This window comes from Nanorana parkeri, unplaced genomic scaffold, assembly GCF_000935625.1.
Source record: "Nanorana parkeri isolate BGI_ZX_2015 unplaced genomic scaffold, ASM93562v1 scaffold608, whole genome shotgun sequence".
In the NCBI taxonomy this organism is placed as follows: Eukaryota; Metazoa; Chordata; class Amphibia; order Anura; family Dicroglossidae; genus Nanorana; species Nanorana parkeri.
The window spans coordinates 115,131-135,007 of record NW_017306876.1 but is presented as its reverse complement, the minus strand read 5'-3'; the positions used below and the strand labels follow the sequence as shown (position 1 = coordinate 135,007).

Sequence of the window (19,877 nt, the reverse complement as noted above, 5' to 3'; positions counted from 1 at the left end):
TGCAGTACTTGAAAAACATATTGAAGGGGATTGATCAAAAGTGGAGCAGGCAAAATCTGGAGCAGCTGTGCACAGCAACCAATCAGCTTCTCTCTTTCTTTTTCAAATCTTAACTGAACAAACTGAAGAGAGAAGGTGATTGGTTGCCATGGGCAACTGCTCCAGATTCCATCTGCTCCAGTTTTGATAAATTCCTCCCATTAACTCTTTCATATATGCAGGGATACCAAGCAACTTTGCAAATTTTACCTTTTACTTCTGTCTTATGTTGCATTTTGTGAGCTATTATTACAAGACTAAGCTAGCCTAAATATTGCATTGCTTACATTCAGCCTGTCTGCAATCTTTACTGTAGGTGTGAGCTGTAAACTCTCACTGCACCTGCAGTCTTCACTGTAACTGTAGACCAGGTCTGAAAAATCTACTCCACATTCCTGTTTGATTTGACCTCTTTATTGCCAGAAGCCATAAACGATGATTTCTATGCCAAACTTCCCTCATGTAATCAACGGAGAGAACAAACTGTTGGATGAAGGCAATCCATTGTAGAGAGCACATGATGTGTATTCTGCTTTCCATGGTTGTGTTGATAAAGTCACGAGAGATGGGGACGGGTGCAGGAATTGCTTAGCTAAACTAATGCAGGTGTTGCTTCCTTTCAGCAGTTTATGATCTGTTTCTTGAGTGATTACATGAGTATAGTACACTACAAAAATCATTATTTAAGGCTTTGAAGACACTGAATCAAACGGGTAGGTGGAGCAGATATCTTTCTTTTTGTTCTCAGACCTGGTCTTTAGTTTTTTAGTGCTAGCTGCAAACAAGCTGAATGAAATGCAAAGTTTAGATGGGAAGATAAAATAGGGTTTGTACTAAAAAAGTTGGTTGACATCAATTAATATAGTACATGAGCTATTATGTTTTAAAGTAAACCTTTCTGTTCCTCAAGCGTGTAAACATAGTGGTTAATATAAAGTATGATAATGCAAAAGGTTGCACAGATTTACATGTATTCATGCATGCACAGTTATTAATTCTGCTTTAATATAGATTATAGCATTTCATGTTTTTGCATGCAGTAAGTTACAAAACCAGTAGAAGATGTGAAATTTGTGTAAATGACCAGAAACACACTATCTCACTTTCTATATACTAATTAGTCTACCAAAAATGAAGTATTTGAACACACTGGGCCATTCGTAGAGCAAATAAAGTGGCATTTGGCAACTTTGGCAGTACTGAGCAATCCACACCCAGCTGCACTTGGTCTATTGGTCTCTTTAAATAATACTTGGTATAGGCTACAGTAAACCTGAAGCACAATTATAAGGGGTTGTAGATATTATGATGTTATTAAAGAGCAGCTTCTGCCCAAATGGCTGTGAAGGTGTCTACTAACTTACATTCCTGGTGACCAGGGTCAGAGAACAAGAAATGAGAGATTTGGGTCAGCAACAAATTCACCATATTTGGTAGAATGGGAAAGGCTTAGAACCTCTGAGGTTTTTTATTGCCCGATGTTCCCTTCTGCCTCAGTGAATCCATTCTCCACTCTAAGACTTCCCCACGGTATTCAAAGTTAAAGAAAAATGTTTTGGCTGCAATTTAACTTTAATAATTATTTTTGCTTTATTTAGGATTTTTGTTTTGTGTTAGTATAGTGTAGAGTTACATATAACTTCACCATTCGTGCATTAATGAATTTATTGTGTTCTGTTTGGCCTTCTATTTTGTTTTTTACATTTGCTTTTACAAAATTTTACCATTGTTTGTGTGCAATAGTTCTATTTAACACATTTAAAACAAACAAGAAAAAGTCACTAATTGTTAGAATTCATTACAAAATTATATACCACCAGAACCAAAATATAACTTAAAGGTTGAATAGTGAAAAGGGGACTTTGATAAATGTGAAATCATTTAGATAGAGGTAGCAGAAGGCACATTGATTGATGAGGTATACTGTATAAATCATATTTGCCACAAAATATGTGGGCACTTATAGCTTGCAAGAATTTCAACAGTTATCATTTACGAGCTGCTAAGGCTTATTATGCTCAGAAACCAACATTCCAAGAGGACATATACTGGGGCCTAAAAGTAATCTGGGCTGTAGAAAGTTGGAAGAAGTGAATGGAAGTGATCCTCATGACCAAACTATGTTCCAGCAGCTGGCCGCCAAGCATTGCATCTAGGACAAGAGAGAGAGAGACTGACCCCAATTTTAGACAAATGTATTAGAGTAATGATGGGTTGATTAAATAGAGTCAAATGTATTTGTCATCAAAACTAATGTGTGAAGCTTTTAAGGTTGGTTCCTAGGCATTATTATGTTTTGAAGAAACAACTGCTTCTACTTTCTTTGCACTATGTCCTGAAACTTTAGAGCTGGATTTAGTAAGCCATAAGTTTAAAGTAAAAACAACATGCTTTGTGCCTTGTTTTTAAAATACATTTAACATTAAAAATTACTTTTACAATATACCTATTTTTTCATATCCCTCTAATGATGAGAGCTATGGGAGAGGCTCTAAGATTATTGTGCATTAGTGCTTACTACTTTCCCTCTTCATTCTTTCCCCAGTCATTGGGGGTGATTTACTAACCTATTTTTACACAGCAAAACATATTTATCAACCAAAAAGTCACTAAAAGCATATCTCCACTAATGCCATATATGGAAAAATCATGCACATGATGCATATATAATGATGCTTCACATTGTGTTGCTTGTGTTGATGAATGCAGGAATGTAAATGCATGAGCTAACCATTTTTGTCTAAACTCTGAAGCAGCATTATATATGCATCATGTGCATGATTTTTCCATATATGGCATTAGTGGAAACATGTTTATAGAGACTTTTTGGTTGATAAATACGCTTTGCTGTGTAAAAAGCACACGCACCTGGTGCGTGCGTGTGTTTAGGTTAGTAATTCACCGCCACTGTGTATGTGTGATAGTGGACACAAATACTGCATTTTCCCCGATTTGTTGGCACAGTCAAACTGTAGTTGTAGACTGCACTGCACATCAGCCACTGCTATATTCAAATCCATAGCAGCTCCTGATAATAACTGTAGCCACAAGTTAAAGTACAAGGACAAAACATACCACCCTGCCTCTGTTCATGTTAATTTGTAAGTGTTTTATGGTGTCCTCTAGTACAGATATACCATGAGAAATGAAACGGAAATATCTTTGTCTAGTTGACAAAAATGTGTGAACGTTGTGTAAGCTCCCATGCCTATATAAATCTGTATTATTTTTTGCATGGAATTTAGCAGCGGGAGTATAATTTAGCCAAAAAAAGGAAAATAAAGGTAAGAATTTAGTAACATGATAAATTCATGCTCTAAAACTAAATCCGTGTACACGCTATATATTATTCAAATTTTCGAATGTTAATTTAGTGATATGTTTGTTTCCTATACAATTAGTACGGGAGGTTTTTTTTTCAATTTATAGAATGTGGAAAGAATATTCTATAGTCCTTTACGGATAAAGAACATAATATATTTATGCAATAGCATTTTGTTTCCTGGTATATATAAGTATGCGTCCAAGGTTTTGTTGCAGGCTGTTTCTTGACTCCCTAGTAAATGGCACTTAATTATAAAGCTTCACAGTTCTGGGCCTGAAATGCTTTAGTCCTGAATAGATTGCCATCATCCAGCTGGTACTTAAAATGGTCATTTCACCAAATAGCAGACATTCAACCAAACTTTAGACAGCAATTCTACCCTTCTTTCTTCTAGTTTGGTATATCAACCATGCTATCATTTTGGTGGCTTTACCTCTGCATATTAACTTCAACTGGGGAATATTTTTACCTCTACTCTGTGGTTGATGTACATGAAAGTAAACTCTGACATCACTAGGGTTATGGTTAATATGGCTCTTTGTTTGTATTCTGTTCAATTTTTCTCTTTCTACATTGCAATTCAGATTTTAATGCACAGTCAGTGTGTCAAGGGGACTTTGCTAAAATTTCTGCTATTGTTAACCATCAAAAGTACTGCTCTCAGTTACTTTTGGTATTTTGACCAAAAGTACTACTCATATTCCCTCCCCTGGTTACCACTGCTCAACTTCAGTAAGGAATGGAAAAAAATATATTTAAAAATGCACTTTATTTGACTAAAGATGAGAATAAGTAATTAGCATAGATCTGCACCAAAAATCCATGCTGCTCTCTGCCTGTTTTGACTATTTACTGTAAATTGCAATGTATATAAAGTGATCAATGCTTGCCAGCTGCTTTTTTTTCTCAGTCATAAAAGCAGCTACCAGAAAAAGGTCATGAGCTAACATTGGCCTATTGGTCTTAGGGACTGTAAAATATGCCTCATTAAAAATGTGGGTTCTTATGCTTTTGCATCCTGCTGTGTTTTCTTCATCTCAATCATTATATGAGATCCCTATTTCCTTACTCTCCCTTCCCCTCCCTTCCCCAAGCTCCTCACTGTTCACATACTTTTAGTTCTCCTTCCGGGTTTCCCTCCCCATCAGTCTTCACTTCTTCCTCTGTTTTTTGGTCATCTGAGTTAAGATTTTGCATTTTCTTTTTTCTAACACATTTTAGGATGACCAGGAAAAGAATAACAAGGGCCAAGAAACCTCCAACCGAAGCTCCAACCAAAACAGCAACCGTTGAATCTCTTTCTGGAGGAACTGAAGAGGAGAACATAGAAGAGGTAAAACACCCTGGCCATAAAAACACAGGGGAAAGACAAGCACTCTCATAAAAAATAGGCTGTTTGACTGCATAAGGAGACATGCCACTAATTTTATAAACCAGACTGTTCTATCCCTAAAAATATGTGCAGTCTATAAACAATTAGGATAACGTACCTTCTGTAAGAACCTCCAGACGAATCTTTCCTGTGCCTTTGTGTCGGTCCGGAGGATTCAGCACATAACAAAGGTATTCCCCTTCATCTTGCAATTGTACATTATGAATTGTCACAGTTAAGTCATTTTTGCTGGGGTTTCCTGTAAATTCCACTCGGTTCTGAAACCGCTCAAGGCGCTGGTTGATAATCTTCTTTTCATACTGAATGAACTATTGAAGAAATTGTTAGTGGAAAGAGGTTATCAAAAGAAAAAGAAAGGAAGTAAAGTTGTAAAAATCAGTGAAGTACAAGGGCACAGATATTTGACAGAGTTGGGTTTGTAGTAGAAAGGATAGCGGTACATTTTACTGAGACATTGTCAATTCTTGGTTATGTTAAATGTCTAGGGGTTAAATTGTGTCCTCCTGAGGATCTAGAGTATTCTGATGGCACACATTCTTTTTTTGCACACATGCTTCTTGATACACCACTGAGGCATGTTCTGTACAGGAATCATCATTTTATGGCTCATGGTATTGATGGCTATGAATCACAATAACAAAAATGAAAAATTTCTAGATTCTGAATTTACAAGTACTAGTATGTAGTAAGGACTCAAATATAGAATTTGAATACCAGCTTAGAGAACATTTCTCCTGTCAGCTTAAACATGTCAGTAACTAACTGATTAGTGAGTTATTGAACTGTGGGATCAGATGTGCCTTTACAAAAACACTTTGATAACAGTGTTTCTTTAACGTGCTTTTATTGCTTGTTTAGAATCTGCAAATATTTTAATGTTCATAGTCTGGGCACAGGTGTACTTTAAGACTATATTGAGGGTTTGCAAATTCTTGCTGAATACAGCCTGTAGTACTTACATTTCTCAGCTGTTACAAAGGCAGTCCTAAAGATCTTAAATACTTAGTATTCATTTGATCTAAAAATATAATGTAGGTAACTACCACTCTTTTCTGTTCTAAACTGCAGGTAGGCATGCATAGCAGACACTTAGAGCTGGCATATTGCTTGCTAAAATATCTTGTAGAGCTGCCCAGAAACCCTAAAATCCAGAGAGATTAAATAATGGGTAAATTACTGTCTTGCCTACCTCCCTACTCTTACTAATGATCCATCTTTGTAATGGACAGCCTGAATGACAAACAGTGAAGCCTCTAGGTGCCTTGTGTATAGATCTGCAGTTTATGGGATGCTTTGAATATATTGATATATTTTACTTTGAGCAACTACACCATTCAAAGGCAAAATGCTTACCTGGAATGGGTACAATTACACAATTTTACTGGCCTCTAACATGAGTGTACAGATCTATTCAAGGATGTAAACAAATTTTGCGAACCTCACAGTTATTCTCATATTTATTAACTTTTCTCATTGTGACCCTGACAGAGAACACACATTGGTGACCAAGGTAGTTGCGCTAGGATATGACAGAAATCAAAAAAACAAAATCCAAAGAAAATAAAAGATATATATATAATCAGAAAATCCAGCTGCAGCAATATCTATCAAGGTGATCAAGTGTAAACCGGTGTGCTGCGCTTGGTTTTGTGATAAGTGCTATATTTAATCTTTAAATTATGTGATGTTTGTAATAACACAGACTAAAAACAGTGCAAGTGATCGAATCCTACTTGCAGCTGTATGTAATCCAAAAGTGCATATGTGCAAGAATGTTGATAAATATACGTGTCATATAAATAGGGTAAAAGTACGAATGTAAAAATGTGAACCAAATAAATTAATAAATGATGCATATATGTGCCATATAGTGAAAATACAATTGTGGATACTCAATGGTTAAATATAAAAATAGATCAATCTAACAATCAACAACATTTAAATAGAAAAAACAATATTTTAGAAAAAACTAATATATGACCAATCTAGCAAATTTCGAAATAAAACCACATCTACTGGTATAAAGTGAATAAATACAGGTGGAAAAGATATAAAAAATAAAAAGTATAAAAGTGTATGCACGAGGGTGGTAACACCAATAGTCTATTTTCTACCAAATGGTATTAAGAATCCAATGTCTTTTGTTTATAATTCTATTGATACGTCCGCAAAATAGAAAAAGGAAACCTTCTCTGTTAGTTTCTCTGTCCTCTCCTGCCGTCAGGCTACACTTCCTCTCATCGGCGATAATTAGACAACATCCAAGGCTCGAGAGCACTCCGGAGGAATCAGCCAGAAAACCGAGGGGGGGACCAACCAAAGGAGAGAAGACAGGGGGCAAACAGCACGCTCCTTTTACGCGTTTTTTGATAAAGTCTTCACGACGAAACGCGTAAAAGGAGCGTGCTGTTTCCCCGCTGACACCCTGGAGAGAGGCTATATATAAGTTGCTTATGTTGGTGTACCTATGGAAGTCTGTAAGTGCAATCATTTTTAACTACTTGGCAAATAAAGCATTTTGCATCTGCACTTAAATCCTGTCTTCTCTCCTTTGGTCGGTCCCCTCCTCGGTTTTCTGGCTGATTCCTCCGGAGTGCTCTCGAGCCTTGGAGGTTGTCTAATTATCGCCGATGAGAGGAAGTGTAGCCTGACGGCAGGAGAGGACAGAGAAACTAACAGAGAAGGTTTCCTTTTTCTATTTTGCGGACGTATCAATAGAATTATAAACAAAAGACATTGGATTCTTAATACCATTTGGTAGAAAATAGACTATTGGTGTTACCACCCTCGTGCATACACTTTTATACTTTTTATTTTTTATATCTTTTCCACCTGTATTTATTCACTTTATACCAGTAGATGTGGTTTTATTTCGAAATTTGCTAGATTGGTCATATATTAGTTTTTTCTAAAATATTGTTTTTTCTATTTAAATGTTGTTGATTGTTAGATTGATCTATTTTTATATTTAACCATTGAGTATCCACAATTGTATTTTCACTATATGGCACATATATGCATCATTTATTAATTTATTTGGTTCACATTTTTACATTCGTACTTTTACCCTATTTATATGACACGTATATTTATCAACATTCTTGCACATATGCACTTTTGGATTACATACAGCTGCAAGTAGGATTCGATCACTTGCACTGTTTTTAGTCTGTGTTATTACAAACATCACATAATTTAAAGATTAAATATAGCACTTGTCACAAAACCAAGCGCAGCACACCGGTTTACAAGAGAACACACATTGTCAGATTCTGTTCATTATGCTGTTATTTTTTCCCCTGTAGTTTCCCTGTGTTTTCCATTTAATTTCCTGCTCTAGCGTCATTCACACCCACATCCTACACTCCTGCACCTGCTCTGCTAATTGACTAAGAAGGCCATCTCACCCACCTGCTCCATGTTCTTGTGCTCTATAAATCTGAATATCGGGAAAGAAATGTATGGTGTTACAGATGAATATGCCATGCTGACTAATTCAATAGCTAATTCTTCTTTTCGGTGCTAGACATCATGCTAGGTTCCTTATGTTCCTTCCCACACTTTCATCCACTCTCTGCAGGTCTTTGTAGCACACTCCAGTAACATGGTGGGTTCTACTTACTGACATATTGTTATTCTTTCATTACTTTCTGCCCACTCCTTTTTCTTTGAGTCCTATTCTTTAAAACATCATTAATTTTGTTTTAGGAAAACTTGACTTCTGAACCACCTTTACATTTTCAAACACCACAATAAGTGTTTTTACTGAGAGAAAAAAAAAATTCTCATGTAAACTGCACTGAAGAAATATGGATCTGTGTGACACAGTGTAAGTCAATGATTGTAGCTATAGACATTATAATCAAATAGGAGCCTTCATCATGTAATTTATGTTTTTACAACCTACACAGGAAATGACCACGCTTGTAAATACTGCATCGGCAACAGCTGGGTTCTTTCATGGTCATATTTCTGAATCATATATGGGAAAAACCTTACATTAGAGTTGACTGGGCTTAACATATGTAATTAGAGTGGTCCAAACTGTTGAGCTGCAATTCCAGGCTTTCTCTAGAGAAGACATTCTTAACTGAGGGTAGCAATGACCCTTGGGGGTATGGGAACCAAATAATGTGGTTTTGGATCTCTAACTATCTAAACATGATTCTCTGCATTTTTGAACCTGAATAAAAAGCAGAGAAATTGACCAGATGTGTCAGATGACACATGGGGATAACATTTTCAGTAACTGGACCTCAATTCCATGTTCTGATAGCACAAAAACAGCAGCAAAAATCTCACTAGTTGTAGCCAACTTTTGTATTTGAGACATATATATATATAATTTTATTGGTTTTCGTTCATTTGCTCTGTTTCTAGCTATACATTGGTAAAGTAAAACTAAGCTATTGACATCTTTTGAAGCCGTACTGGGTACCTACTAGGATTTGTGATGATGATTACAATGATGATGATATCAGCAGCTTGTTGAGGGAAATCCATCGTCAATCTTATATTGTAAAAAAAGTTGGTAATCCTTGCTCTAAATCCTAAAATAAGTTTAGGTCCAGGTGGCTCCTAATAGGTTTTTACTGCATGCAGAGCTACTCCATAAATCATTACTCCAAAATTGTTACAAAGTAGCTCTGCTCTGAAACACCTAATGATTCTAAAGTATTGGTGCTGTAGCTGTTAAAGGAGTATAAAATATTCTAATTATATTTTATCTTTTAGTTAAGGATATGATATATTTAGACTGAGATTATATGTTAGTAGTTCCCACAAGTATATTGCAGTTAGAAAACTGCAGGAAACATAAAATTATCATAAAAATTATTCAGATCCATTCACATCTCTATGCTGCAGTGCAGTGCATTATGAAAACACAGCTTGCATGAAATTTACTACTTCAACATTTTGGGTCCCATAAAATAGAAGTGAATGGTAACACAATAAAATACATATGTAGCATGACGAGCTAAACCTTATGACCAGCAGACAGTGATTTTGTTTGCAGGCAAGCACATGCAAAACATATGCAGCAAAATGCAGTAAAACACATTTTGAGGAAAGCACAGAAACGTTTGCCATGATGTGCATTGAAATACACAAAACAACATGCACATGCATTTTCACAAAGGAAAGTTTGAATCCAGCCTTAGATCATGAAGGACAATAAATCTAAGTGACATTTTATCATCTTCATGTTTTCTATTTTCAAGCAGTCTTGATAATGATTTCAATAGGAGGATATAAATAGAAATGCAATGTCTTCACATAAGGGTGGTTTAGAAGGCAATTGATCTGAGATTAATTGAACTGAGAGAAAAGTAATAATTATATATTATTATTATAATTATTACTTTTCTCCAGAAACAGACAACTCTTCTCCAGATGCTGACAATAAATCTAAGTGACATTTTATCATCTTCATGTTTTCTATTTTCAAGCAGTCTTGATAATGATTTCAATAGGAGGATATAAATAGAAATGCAATGTCTTCACATAAGGGTGGTTTAGAAGGCAATTGATCTGAGATTAATTGAACTGAGAGAAAAGTAATAATTATATATTATTATTATAATTATTATTTTTCTCCAGAAACAGACAACTCTTCTCCAGATGCAGGACTTAGCATGATATCTGCTGTCGCTCTAACACACTGAACTACCTCTGAGCTCTAGCGCGGGATTTTAGGAAATATTACTGCACAGTGAAGGTGTAGAAAGAACATCCAACAGAAATTTAAGACAGGTAAATGCTTCACACTCAACAGAAAAAGATAAAAGCAGCAACTCTGTCACAACCTAAATTAGATTTTTTTTAAATGCTGCCTGGATAAGTAGGCTTTAATACTTACTTGTCCCGCTGTCTGCACTGATGTTCTTCACTCTCTTCAATGCTGCTGCCACCGAAGAATCTTCTGCATAGGACACACTTCCAATTGCATCACATACCTTGTCCCTTGCTGTATGCTGTGGTTCTTATCCTTTGGCCTTTACATCATTACTGTGTACTGGAGTGAAGTAGGGGTTGGTGGATGAAATGATAGAAAGCAGAAGGGCACTAGGCAGCTGACACTTCTAGTTGTGTTGGATGCAGCAGATACTTCGGCAGCAGTATCCCTTAAAAACAGCGAAAATTGGTGGTGTGGCCAGTAGGTCAGGTAAGTATTAAAAAAACTACATTTCTAGGCAGCATTATTTTTTATTTAACTTAGGTGGCTACATTTTAAAGCAAGCCCCCCCTCCCCCCTTTCATCTTTCTCTGGTTCCATGTGCTCTTGCCAGCTGCCCCTATCTGCACTGCAGTCCTGTTGAAATCCAAGTCTTTTAACCATACAAACCATTGCTAGAGCATAGAAGTCAACCAATCTCTCAGGCTGTAAACTAATTAAAAGATATCATCATAAATGAATAGCTTACAGCTCTACTCCTCAAAAGACATGAGTCATTTCTGGCAGCATGGCAGCCATTCATCAACTACACAAACCCATTGGACTTGGATCTTTTCCTTCTATACCTATAAACACTCCTTTGGTTGGCCACCATAGACCCCCTGGCATTAGTCAAAACTGTCTACCTAGAGAGAGAGTCCTCTGCCCCACTCCCCAGGCCCTCACCCGCCCAACCCCTAAGTTTTTAGATACATATATCATAATCTGTCTACCACACTGGTCTACCCCTCACCGCATTACCTATAACATTTATCCCACATTCTTTTTCTGTTGTTCCTTTTGACAACCAGAATCACATCCTTGCTCAAATATTGTATCTTGAACACCCTGCAGACATAGATTGTCTGTCCTTTGTGACCCACCTCCATAATGTATTGCTTGTAATACTTGCTACTAGACTGTTTGTATTTTCTTGTCTTCCTTCCTTTAAATCAATATACTTCTTTTTTTTAAATGCAGTATTTCCAGGTATTGCAATTGCATGCTCCCCCTGACCTCCCTCAATGTAGTAATTTGTGACTAAAGTAAATATGAAGCCTAAACGTTTTAATTTTGGACAGGGTAGGGGAGGGTTAAAACCAATGTATTTTTTTTTTTTTGTCATCTGTGGTATATTAAGGAGATTTCCTTTCATTTACCTTCCTGTAGACTCAACAGGGACTGAGAGGATATATTTCCAATGTGAGGGAAATCACCTCTTAGACAGTTGTCACTGAACCAAGTGTCCCAATTGAAAGATTTCCTCTCTATACATGTTCTGGTGGCAACTCCAAACCCTCACTTTTACTGACATTAACATTGGTGATCAGAATAGCATTGCACTAAACACACAGGATCCTCATTACTTTTTTCACCACAATGCAATGCATGGGAGGTAGATTGAGGTGCCATTCAAATGAATAGCAACACAGTTGCCTTTAGTTGTGCCTTATGTGGGTAGTCATCAGGTCTGAGGCCTGATATATGGCAGAGTTACCTAGCAGTATGTAAATGTAGTCTTTCAGTAAAGATGGTATTTGCATAGTATCTTTGTGATGGTTGCTGCATGAACCAATGTGGTGGGTAGGAACTCTAAAGGTAAGTTATGGCTCCAGAGGGTGTTTGCTATGTGCCATTTTGGTCAATAAGTATATTGGGAATTTAGTAGACAACTGCAGAGAACGTTTGCCAATGAACGCTGTAAATATTGAAACTGCCACAACACTGGAAACAAACTGATTATACAATCTCTGTACAATTTCCTTCAGATATACCAAAACCTGTGTTACTGTAAAGACCTACATAAACAATCTGTACAATTTATATGCAGTTAGGCAGGACCATATAAATATAAATACCTATATAAAACCTGCTGTAGCATAAAAAAATGAAAGTCTTGGTTTTATACATGTGCACACCTGTTTATGCAGCTATAGCCCTACCATAGAGGTTGCCAGCACCTTCTTTGGTATAACATAAAATTATCAAACTTTAGAAGAAAACCTTAACAGAATATTACAATAACCATCCTGAAAGATACTACAACCCATGTGAAAACTAGTGCATTTTAATGTAGATTTAGACTTCCTCACCCAAAGTAACTGCACAGAAAAATTGCAAAATCAATTAAAATCCCTCAAAATGTTAAAAAAGGAGGGATATTGAGGGCTCATTTACTAAAGGCAAATACGCTGTTTACTTTGCAAAAGGAATTTGCACTTTGCAGGGTAATTTTTCCATTAGCATAGTAAATGAAGTAAAGCTATGCTGACTTCAATCATCCAATCATGTGCAAGCAAAGATACTGTTTTTTTTTTATTTTCCTTGCTCATTATTGGGTATTCTTTACAATGTGAATTTTCATCAAATTCAATAAATTTCAATATTCAGCCTTTAGTAGACCAACCCTACCGAGTCAACTCTTGGATCTCAGTATCTTCTAAACTAAACAGCAGTTCCCTATACAACAATCTGAAGCACAAACAAGTCAAAATATACAATAATGATAACTATTAATACTATTTCTAAGTTTTTTACAGTTTATAGTTCTTTTAGGACCCTTTGAGGTTTAGAACTGTTGATTTTGTAGATTACCCCTTTGGGTCAATTTTATACTCATTTATTTTTAGATAAAAAAATAAAATATGCCTTTGCCAGCAGAACATTCTGGGACTTATATTTCAAGCAAAGTTAAAAAAGAAACATTAAAAAGTAACTTCATATAAAGTAATAGTTAAACAATTGTGTTTTCAAACTGTATTATATTAATCTACATGAATACCTCTCTGCCTGACCACTTGCTATGGTTTACATTTCCAATAGCATGAGACCATTTGAAGGCTCTCTGATGTATATATCCCTTTCAAAATTACCAAAGACCTTTGTTTGCAATTTTCATAGTTAAGGTAGTCTGTATCTAAACTATGCTCCTCATACTGAATTGTCTGTGGAGAATAATGAAAAGCAGAGGTCCGCAACCTTTAACCCACATTAAAAGAGACATTTACAGCCCAGCTAAACACTCCATCCTGACCACGTTATCTTTTTGTTAAAATAAATGGTTAAAAAAAGGCCGTAATACTTGTAGAAAATGCCACAGGTTCCCATACATGAGCATTATCTAGGCATTTGGCCAACATTCCTAAGTACTTTTAGCTGAGATCCCAGGGCCAACCACCTAGACATTTAAACATAGGACTAGTCACTGTGGCAGCCCAATGCTGAAATACAAGTATTATAAGGGCGGGGGTAAACCATTGATGTAACAATAGGGCAGAATGGTCAGGATGAGGAATTGTTTGGCTATAGGCCTTTCTTAGTAATACTCAATATTATGTCTTACTTAATTTTGTAATAGATTGTGCACAATATTCCCAATTCATAGCTTAGTTCCAGTGTCTACAGCTCTTAGTGTACTGCAAATCCAATCATCCTTTTCTTAAATGTGTTGCATTTTCTGGGTAAATGCAAAATGCATCAAGTTCTTGATTTATATGGGTTCTAAACATTTATAACATTTCTGTTAGAACTGTCAATCATCATATACCACCAAAGTAAATTTGGGAGTTTTTGTTTATCATTTATTTTTTTCATACCCGACACTCTTACTTGTTTCCCTGCAGAATGTAGATGTGTTGCTGTTCATTTTGCTGGTACTGTATGAAGACAGAATCTGGGGATACTCCATATTGCATTTATATTTTCCTGATTTGAAGTGCAACTGTGTTCTTGTTGACCTTTTTACATTTGCATTATTACACTACAAATGCCGTTTCCTCCCTTCTTTGCCCTGTCTTTTCTTCCATACATAGGCTTTCCATATGTCTCATGACAGTTAATAAAATATCTGGCAAAAACTGGCAGTTTTGGTGGAAGTGTGTTCAGTGATGGATTTTCACAAGCCATGGCCTTATTGTGTCATAACACCTGCAGGTATGGTAACATCGTTTTTCCTAATGATATCGGCACAAATAAAATCAATTCTTTAATGCTGCAGAAGTATAAACATGTTATTGCCATGCTTAAGGCTTAAAACCTACATTCAAAATTGAATATCCCAGCCTTGGGTAGATTATCAGGTGCAGCTACGCCATAACCTTGGTGGGAAAGTCTCCCTTCGCATTCTTTTCTTGTCTTGTAGCATTTGGTCCAGAATTGCAGAATTATTCATAGGAACACATGGAAAGTTCGGGCTGGGTTCAATGACCCCAGAGCTTGGTATACATTTGAATGAGTATCTAGGTGTCTAGGCTATATGTTTTGCATGGTCTTAAACTAAACAGTCAGATTTTGTTCAACAAAATGTTCCAATAAATGTCTTGTATGAGGATCTACATCAGGGGTAGCAAACCTCCGACCCTCCAGCTGTGGTGAAACTACAAATCTCATGATGCATCTCTCTTCGGGAGTCATGTCTGTGGCTGTGAGGATCTTGCAATGCCTCATGGAATTTGTAGTTCCACCACAGCTGGAGGGTCGGAGGTTTGCAACCCCTGATCTACATACTTGTTGATATTCAACTTTTTTTATATGACTTATTAAAAGCTGACTGTTTTGGTGCCTTACAGCTTAGTGGGGAAAGTAAATCATTTTAGAGATCATTTTTCTATGATTGTTTTTAATTCTGTTACCCAAGTAGCATAGTTGCAGGCATATTGTTTGGACCAGTGTGGCTTAGATATACAAATCAGCACAAAAGACACAAAGACTGAGCATGTAAGTTGTTTCTGTGATACAAGTTTAGACCTGAATGTTGTTAGTAACACATTTTAATGACACAACAATGGTCACAGGAGGACAAGATGAAACAACACATATCTGTGGCTGCAGATTTCTTTACTTGGGTTAAAATAATAAACATAAGACATCAAAATAAAAAGAAGACATCAATGAGGTTGTGAGGACCAGTGAAAGACAAAATGTCAACATGGTGAAGACAGAATTAACAGGGTTAATTGGTTTGAAAGGATACCCAGGCCATGAAAGTTTTCATGAACTAAACATTGGGAACACAGATGTACACTGGCAACACATGGAATTGGTACAGCTCCACGACATCTAGATGGTGTAAGAAATATACAGGGATCAACATCTCTCACCGTCTCTTCTGTACAGTTTTCACAGCCCCGGTATGTCCAGTTCATAGAAAACTGCTTAGTATCCATCTTATAACAGGAGTTGAAGTTGCAAGGTAGTCTTATATCGGTTCCGTTGAGAGCATAGACAACTGCAGGCACAGTGATCTCCATACTGGAAGCAGGAACTGGACACATACAATCATTAGTGGCATAAATCCATTTGCATCTGTACATGCAAGCAGTATCACATAAAACAATAAATCCTTTACAGACTCTGGAGTTTCTACAATAAAGAAATGCCTTTGCTTACTAGGCCTGAAAATACATTTGCACTCAAGTGTATCCAAAGAATGTGTTAAATGATTAATATCGTGATTTGCCAAGATATTTATCTAAATAAATAGTCAGAACATTATGAGTTGGAATTAATTACATTTTAAAGGGTTTGGCATTTCAGTTCTGTGCACATGCCATCAGGTTATTATTCCTCTTAGGGGACACAGTCAACTAGATTTACTTTTTAGTTGTGCCACCTACCCTGGTCATTATGAGAAGGGTCTTATTTTCCATGCTTGATGTTTTCCTTTAAAGAAGAAGTCTGGGCATAAATATTCCCAACCCTTGCAGTGAGGCCACCCCTGCACTGCAAGGCTTAAGAGCTCATTTTTGTCTAGGAATGAAAATAACAGAGATATACCTTAAGGAGGGGTACTTAAGTGCATCTCTAGTCATAATTTCTTTTTTTTGCTTTGGATGGAGTAGAAAAGGGTTAGGCTCTTCTGTCAATTTTGTATTACTTCCTGTGTCCCCCATTGAGGGGGTTCACCCCGCTATTTGTCCTGGGCACCATTGTGACCAAGGCAAAAAGAGAAATCTTCCAAAGGGGACACCTGTTTTGGGGAATTCCCCTCACGTTGGAAGATTTTCTCTAACTTTCTGATGTGATTGAGGAGGACAATGATAAAGCAGACGACATGTTTTGACAGCGGAGTGCAGTATGCAGGTGGCAGGGGATAGATGGGGGGGCACTTATGGAGTTGAGGAGAACACTAAGCAAAGGAACTGTTTTGACAGCAAAGTGCAGGTGGCAGGTGATGCAGGGATGTCTCTATTGAAGTAGAGGCATTGTTTATAAGAATAAAGTGCAGTGTGCAGATGGCAGTGGGCAGATCATGCGGGGGCACTTACGGAGTTGAGGGGGACACCACTAGGCTGAGGCACTGTTTTAGGAGCAAAGTGCAGGTGGCAGGAGATGGAAGATGCATGGATGACTCTAATAAAGTGAAGGCATTGTTTATAAGAATGAAGTTCAGTGTGCAGGTGGAAGGGGATAGTGCTGGATGCTCTGGCTGGTGTCCCGCCTAGTTCCTGGCAACCATTGACATCACTGGTTGCCAGCAGCTGGGTAAGACACAGGCCAGAGCGTCCCAGGTTGCTAACAGCTGGACTACTGTTAGGTTGCTATGGGCTAATGCACATTGGTGCTCCTGTGTAGGTAACACATATCCCACTGTTATACTTGTTTACATTAGATATTCTACTTTAACTCATCATTGCTCGTTAAATATATAATAGACTACAGCAGGGGTAGCAACCTCAGAATATAAGCTGTGGTAAATTTACAAATCCCATCATGCCTCTGTCTCTGGTAGTCGTGCCTGTGGTTGTCTGTCTTGCAATGCCTCATGGGACTTGTAGTTCTACAACAGCTGGAGTGCCACAGTTGTCTACCCCTGGATTAGAGCAGCACATGATATTTCAGGACCATGGACAGCATAGGACTGCAATGCCGTTTATTGTTATTCTAGTGGTGTTAGAGCACTTAAATTGGACTTCCCCTCAACATTAAAAGCCCATTCGCGTGCAGCTCTGCATGCTCAGCAGGAAACACATTACACTTATATTGCAAAATATCATTGTTTATGCCAACAGATTTTCATAATCTTCCTGTCTGCCTCTTCCCAGGCACCGGTGACAAAGTCAGTGCCTCCTGGGAAGGCTACGTCACCATTGTGTTCCAGGGATTTCTCAAAGTTAATCTGCGAGTTCTCACAAGCAATACAAATGTATGTACTATTTCCCCGAGATCTCACACGATTTTGTAAGATCTCAGGAAATAGAACATTGTTTTTTTTCTTCTTTCTGTGTAGATTTTTTTCTTTGTACCTAGAGAACTAGGAAGACAAACCCAGGAGCTAATAACATCACTTTTTATAATGGTGAGGCGTGTTTTTTGTTGCGGGCTGGACAAGGCAATAGAATTTTGAAACATAAACACTTAAACTTCACACAGCCCACATTCAAGTTCGCACAGCCCAGCAGAGACCCCACCAGGCCACCAGACACTCCACACAGCCCACCTAAGACTCCGCACAGCCCACCTAAAACTTTGCACAGCCCACCAGAGACCCCCACCAAAAAAAAGTAATTTTTTTAAGATCCACCCAGTCTCCCTACCTTATCAGAACTGGAGTAGATCCTTAGCCTGGGGCCCAGTGTGGGCTGCTGTACTGTGACGGAGCTCCATCCATATGTGCATTGCTTGTACAGCTCCCTTGCACAACCTGTAGAGGTGTCGGGAGGTGCCGCTTTTTTTTCAGAGGTGTCGGGAGCCAGTATGTTACATCACACCGGGCCAGCCACCTCTACAGGACATGAGAGGGAGTTGTAAGCAATGCACATATGGATGGAGCTCCCACGCAGCCATTGTCCTATCACATCCCACCTCAAGCTGACACTCGGCGCTGGGAGGCATATTTTGAATGGCTGCTTGGCGCAAGAACTGACAGTGCTGTGCTAGGGGAAGGCTGAGGAGCCTCTCACCTAGAAAAGTGGAAGGTACACGGGGACCCACTGAACACAGGCAAATAGTCCCACCGCACTCCTGACCGAGAAGCCCCATATAATGTGTGTGTGGGGAGGGGGGGTGCTGAAGTGGCCACGGATGTCGCTTTTTTTTCAAACCTTGGTGTGTCTGCTAGATAAAGTCTTATAATTTGAGGAAGCTGACCCCCCCCCCCCAGGGAAAAAAATTATCTACGGCCCTGCTCCTTCCATATCTTATATAGGTTACACAGGACAGGAATTGAGGATACATCTCCCCAATGAGGCCACAGAAATATGATATAAAGTGCAGAATTTGAACTCAGCTAACTCAGCTAAAACAAAAAAATCTAGCTGGATATAGGTTTTACTTGTCCCCTCCCCAGCTGTTTATATTCACCTTTCATTCTCTCCGCCAGCACTCTGTTTAGCAACAGAGAGTAAAGTAATATTGCAGATATTTCCAGTGAATCTGGGTCAGGCCTTTGCTATGATATAGTATTCTTTCATGTCAATATAATTAGACCTTCTGTAGTTATGCTGATGTTCATGAAAATGGATACAAATACCTTTTTTTGTCGTTTTTCACATCAAAGCAAAAGGCCTAGTCATTTTTATGCCTGTTTTCTCGTAATATTCCTAGGACAATATTGTTGCAGGCCAGAATTTTGTTTGTGTGTCATTTACTGAATCTAAGGGCCCGTTCACACTGCTGTCAGTTTTGCTGGGGCGGTGAAGTGCGATATGCTGTTTCAGCACATAGCACTGTTTACATTTTTTCATCAGAAATGTACACTCCGTTCAGGTCTCCACACAGTAGTGCGGCATGCTGCGGTACAGTGACCTCTGGTGCCAATCAGTGCGCTTCAAAAAAATGCAGCATGTCTGCATTATTCCGCACCAATGCAGCATTGTGGTGAAAAAAGGACATACATAAAATAACTGTTTTCTATGTGCCCTTGCAGTGGCTGCAGAAAAATGCAATATGTCTGCATAGATCACCTCACATCATCCCAGTTTTGTGGTATGAATGGGGCACATAGAAAACAATTGTTTTCATTGTGGCCCTTGCAGTAGCTGGCGTTGATGCGCTGCAGCAAACGCCAGTCAGCGCACAATGTGAATGGGCCCTGATTCTAGTTTTCCTTTGACATTTTAGCAAGGTGTTGCTGATGTCAAATTCAACATATAGTCAAGGTTAGAAAAAAACACTGTCAGATTTTAAGCAATTGTGACTTTTAAAACAGATACTTGTTCCCTGATTGATATATAGATATATATATA

General features: G+C 37.9%; 1 protein-coding gene across 1 annotated transcript in view; it reads right to left on the bottom strand.

Moving 5' to 3' along the window:
• SCN2B (sodium voltage-gated channel beta subunit 2) overlaps positions 1-19,877 on the bottom strand; it is a 25,792-nt gene that overhangs the window by 2,676 nt on the left and 3,239 nt on the right. The window contains exons 2-4 of the mRNA XM_018562867.1: positions 15,792-15,955; positions 4,855-5,065; positions 4,478-4,674 (exon numbers count right to left, since the gene is read on the bottom strand). Of these exons, the coding sequence (XP_018418369.1) occupies positions 4,478-4,674; positions 4,855-5,065; positions 15,792-15,955 (572 nt within the window). The remainder of the gene's footprint in view (positions 1-4,477; positions 4,675-4,854; positions 5,066-15,791; positions 15,956-19,877) is intronic.